Here is a 5,556-nt window from a genome sequence, read left to right as displayed (position 1 = left end):
TTCCTATCAAGCCAGCTTTTTCCCTAGTCTGGGGTTTTAAGCTGGGATCTCACGAATGTCCATTCTTGCCTCTATGTTTTAAGTACAACATTACTGCATAAACTGCGTCTCTAACAACAAGTAAATGAGATACGGTCTCCGTCCATAATATCGACCGTCATTTGGTTATGTAGGAGTACAGAAATTGATCTCTGTGATACTCTCATTATTTTGTATGTTTCTCTAATCCTAATCTTGGTTCTCCGTGTTCTTTTTGCTTTTTCTCTTTCCAGTTGACTCCCTTTTGTTCTGTTCATGGATTGGCTGTCGTGAATTACCTTGAGTATTTGGCATGTTTTCACACTTATGTCCAATTTTGAGTGTCCAGCATAGTGTTTGATTGAGTCAATGTGTCCAGCCCCGTGTTGCATGTGTGTTGTGGCCTGTGGGTGTGTGTTCCATGTAGGGCGCTGGTGTATGTGTGTCCACTATTGAACTGTTTACAATTCTGGGCTGGGAGAAACTCATTGGTGGGTGAGAAATCCGTTACCTGCGGTTACAATCGTATGCCGGCCGGGCGCAGATTGTACTTAACAGTTCCCAGCACACACACCAGTTTGAGCATCATCCGACATACAAGAGTGATGTGAAGAGTGATAAGGGAAATGGAAAAGGAAGAGAGAACATGGTTGAGGAGAAATCTATGAGAGAATTGCTCCCTCACCTAAGGTGCTGCCCCAGGCAGAGAGAGAGAAGAAATGAGAGTGAGAAAGAATTGTAAGGGGGTGGATGGGCGATGAGAGTGGCAAAGACAGAATGAATTAGTAACTGAGGTATTCCCTTCACCCTGGAAGAAAAACACAGGGGTGTAGGGAGAGGTAGAGGCACCCAGGGATGCTGTGAAAAGGCAAAGAAAACCAAAGAGAAAAGAGGATTTGAAAGATTCTGGAGAGCGCTTTGGGGAGAGAAAGCGAGAATGAATCGGGTGAAAAAAAGAAATGACGAGGATGGTAAGAAGGAACACGGGCCAAATGATTACGGATTGGAATGATGCACGAAGAGACCCTTGGGTGAAACCGAGAAATGTGTGAGCAGATGGGTTGATTTGAGAATTGGGGGGGGGGGGGAAGTGAGGGTATACCCAGATGTAAGAAATAGAGAGCAGGGCGACAAGTGATGAGGGGTGGAGCGGTGAAAGGATGGGCATCACTAGAGACAGAGAACGACAAAGTCAAAATGGTTGTTAGCCGAGGTCAAGGAGCACAATCGCCACCTTTAAACACTTCTACCATAATACCTTGTTTTTGCTGCATTTACTTTTCTTGCTACGTCATCACTTTTCCACTGCTCCCTTCACTTTGTTTCTTTTCTTACTTCAGCCTTTCCACTCTTCCTGTCCAAGGGCATTAGCACAACCTGTCATGTTATTTCATGTTAACTTTCGAAAACAATGTCAATCTTCGTGAACTTGACCACACATTCTATACTTATTAATAGATTTATCTTCCTTTTCTGTATCCATTCTCTTCTCCACATCCTCAAGCTGCCTTTGCCTATCCTAAAGCTGCATTTGTCTGTCACGCTTTAATGATGCCTGTGTGTAATAGCAGAGCGACTTGTAGGTTTGCTGCTCCATATGTACAGATCAGGCCTAAAGACATTGAATCCCGCCCTTTACAAGCACTGAAAAAGACAGAGGGATGAGGGCAATGAATGCATACTCCCTTTAGCTACAGTAGCATATACATGTATCCTTCCCCCTTAGCCTGACATGGCCTAATCAGCGCGCTAATTAGCACTCTTTGTAACTGTTTCGGCCTCATGTAACTGATGCATTAACAACTGCCACACATCAAACAGTCATGTCTCACGCTCATGCATCTCATTACACATTAAGGACATGCAAGGTTAAGGCCAGACTTTGAGCGATAATAAGAGAAATATTTTCTGCCGGAGCTGGTGGGCAGATAAATGTATTTTTTTCCTCTGTTCCTTCCATATTTTATAGATTTAATGAATTACTGTAGGCGTTGTTCTCAGCTATGGTGATTATTTTTTTGTCCTTTTGTGTAAGTGACGTAATAAGTTAACATGAGTGAAACTGTACTGTCCATATTTATTATTTGTCATTTTTTTCTGCGGGACTGGCAGACGAGGACAAGCACATGCCAAGGAACAATGTTTTAGATCGTGAGTGTTGTAGGGAAATGTATTTAAAAAAAAACATACATAAAGTATGTCAGTTCTGATTAGTATAAGTGACAGATGATTCTTTTGTGCCATTTAGAGTACGTTGCCGTTTAAAGCACCAGTCCGAACCACTGTGCCAAAATGAGAAAAATACTGAGTAGAAGGTTAGCAAAAACTAGCAATAACTCCTTTGAATGATGCATCTTGATCAGCATACACTTGAAAATAAGCGCAGTGGTTTTACAGGCTTTAACTCAAAGCGAAGGCTGGGGGAGGTGGGTGGTCCTCCTCCGATTAGAGGGCGTTAACACTTTTTTTTGATATAAATGTCATGATTTAAAGTAATCTGCACAGTTAAAAAAAACAGCTGTAGTGGACTGTACTGTTTTTGAGTGGAAGGGCACATTTCATTATGCTTTGTCATTGTTGATACCAATGGACAAGTATTGTTTGTACAGTAAAATGACAAAATGCAAACAAAACAAATCAAGGAAGACAAGAAATTCAGAGGTAGTCAAAGTCAAATTGTCATACAAAGAGCAACAGATGAGTAGTTTGCACACAGGGGACCTCACCTATTTGCATTTGCTTTATATAGCAACATTTGTCCCTTTTAGATGAATGTGTTTTAATATAAGTACATACTCCTGTCATCTACAATTAAATCTAAATAACTTTTAATTGGTCTTTTGAAGTGTATTAAACATGCATTATATGAGTGGCTTTTAAACTTTAAATTTCGTATCTTCTTTTATTGTCTGCGTCTACAGAAGAAGCAGAGGACTAAAGAGCTGTCACAACTCTTCCACTCTTACAATCCCTATGACCATAAGGTAAGACATCTTTCAATGTTTGTGTTCCTGCATAACTTCCCTGGTTTACGTTTCTGTATCTGTCTGTTTCAGTTTTCTGTATCTGTCTGTTCTGTCTTGCCTTGAATATGTGCTGGTATTTTTTTGCGTGCAATTTTTTCTGCCAATTTCTTAATGACGAGTGCCCTCAGTATACAGCCTCATTCACCTCTATACCAGAAGCCTTCACTTGACATCAAAAGTGGTTGTAGGTCACCATCACCATATTGTTTTGATGGCTGTGATGAGTTTGTCGTCTATTTAAGATGGATACCTCTTGTCAGAAATCTAGTGGATGAGGGCAACTCAAGTGTTTGTTCCTGATTACATCGTGTGTGTGTGTGTGTGTGTACGTGTGTGTGTACGTGTGTGAGAGATATCATTTTAAGTCAAAGATAAATCTTCTCAACTGTTTCATATGTGTGTATTCCCATATTGTGTGTCTGTGTGTGTATGGACTCATATTAGGAGGTTAACATCTGACAGCAGACTGAACTTGCCCCTCTTTAGGCATGCTTATGATGATGAGATCCTTGTGACAACACTGTTTGTGTTTGTGCCTGAGTGAGTGAGTGAGTGACTTGTATAAAGACGTTCTTTTTCTTTTTTTGCTGTAATCATTTAAATAACACTGGTCAGATATTTTTGCCCAGTGTTTGCGTAGTGCTGTGAACAGTGGTAATTACTTGCCATTATGATGACAAATTAAGGGGAAAATAGTGTACAAGGAAGGCGGCGGAGTTAATGTGTTTTTTTTTTGTTCTTATCTGCAGTGTGAATGTTGTGAACCTGTTGGTGATTGAAGGCTTTCATGTAGGTGTCAAACTGTGTCATTAAACGAAGCTTTAGTTTGGCTATGTTTTTTGGCAGAGTTTATACCTCTAGAGGAGTTTGTGCCTGTGGTGCTGTTATATGTTACACACTAATTAAAAGGATATAAGAAAGATCACGTTTTCATTGTCACAGGCATGGATCTTTTACTCCCACACACTCAAACACACGCACATACAGGCACAGTAATAATAGTATACATGGAACACACATGCACATAAGTGAGTGCATAAACACACACCTAACACAAGCAGGGAATGTGAATTGAGCGAAGTTAGAAGTCTTCATAATACATTAACACGTTTGCATCTAAATTAGATATTTAGTATTTGTGAACATGCTTTCTCCAAAGGACGATTCCTGGAGGAATTTAGAAACCATCTGTGTGACAGTGTACCATATTGAGCCTGTTGTGCTGAGTGTCTCCATCTTACTATATATTACTGAACGCTTAGTTCTGTTATGCCTTTTTGTGCTCCCTGGTTTGTGTGTGTTTTTGTGAAGATGCTAATTCATGAAGGTTTAGATTGTTCAAGGAGTTCAATTATGCTACAGCAAATGTCCTGGAATGCCCCACGAAGCACAAGAAATTGTCCAGGCTTTTATGTAAAACCCAAAAAAGAAACATTTCATAACAAGTTGTCATGGTACACAGGTTCAGTTTCTTAAAATTCTACTGCAGTAAAATCCACTTTTTCAGTTCCCATCTGTATGTATGTGTATTATTTGTGAAAATAGAGGGGGTGAGTGTATCTCAAAAGATAGATTTTGTGTGAAGTACCACTTTAAAGGCACTGCATTGTCTCACCAGATGTAAGACCTCTTAATTCACTCCGAGCCAGTGTGCCGCTTGAGATCCTCAGGGAGGAAGCCCCTGTCCATCCCAAAGTTAAGGCTAAAGATGAAACATGGACCCAGTCACAGCCCCAGACCTTCTAAAATCCCCTCTTCTAGAAGTCAATAGAAATGTAGTCATAAAAAACAGTGTATCCAATTTTTACAACAATGGTATTTTTAATTTGTATTTGTATTTTTACATTCAGCTTTTCTTGTACTATAAAACACATTGTTAACTATGTTGAAACACATTAAGTGGCGTTTAAAATTGCACTGATAAAAACAATGGCTCTTATTATTGCTAAATAACATCATATGTTTTAAATCCTCAGCAGAGTAAAATTTCAACTAATTTACTGATAACCTTGCCTATTTCACTACATTGTAAATACAATGTATCAAACATAATCCCCTCCTGTTATGTGCTATCTGATAGCCCTCATATATAAATAATTTTAACATTTTAAGCAAGTTTCTTATAAATCTTCCATGTAGCTTCACTTACAGCCATGGTTCTGTAGGTCGTATTCTATTCCCATAGATTATGTAGATGCGTACATAAATCACATTGCATTACAAACCCAGATAGCTGTGAGATATGATTTAATGATAATAAATCTAATGTCAAGCATGCTTCCTCCCAGATCAGCCAGGGTTCTGCCTGTCCTTGCCCATGTCCATACACCGTGGAGATGTGGAGGCAAATCAGCTTGTATTAAGCCTATATAGCCGTTAGATAGAAATAAATGAAGTCTGATAATGTCCCTCATTTTACATTAAATTCCCTTGGGTGTCTGGCTTTTCAGCTTACGGTTTATGTAAGGATATTATGTGTTTACTAACACGTGTTTAGGTGTGTGTGTGTGTG

At 39.5% G+C, this 5,556-nt stretch overlaps 1 protein-coding gene across 1 annotated transcript in view; it reads left to right on the top strand.

Annotated features, from left to right (window-relative positions):
- Positions 1-5,556, top strand: part of cdkal1 (CDK5 regulatory subunit associated protein 1-like 1) — a gene marked incomplete in the record, with an annotated part of 220,018 nt that overhangs the window by 160,068 nt on the left and 54,394 nt on the right. Inside the window, 1 exon segment of the mRNA XM_035671969.1 lies at positions 2,940-3,002. Coding sequence (XP_035527862.1) covers positions 2,940-3,002 — 63 coding nt within the window.

Source organism: Morone saxatilis, unplaced genomic scaffold, assembly GCF_004916995.1.
Source record: "Morone saxatilis isolate NCDOM2014 unplaced genomic scaffold, NCSU_SB_2.0 Contig24, whole genome shotgun sequence".
NCBI classification, from domain to species: domain Eukaryota; kingdom Metazoa; phylum Chordata; class Actinopteri; family Moronidae; genus Morone; species Morone saxatilis.
Note: the sequence above shows the minus strand (reverse complement) of the source record. Positions and strands in the feature narration are given on the sequence as shown.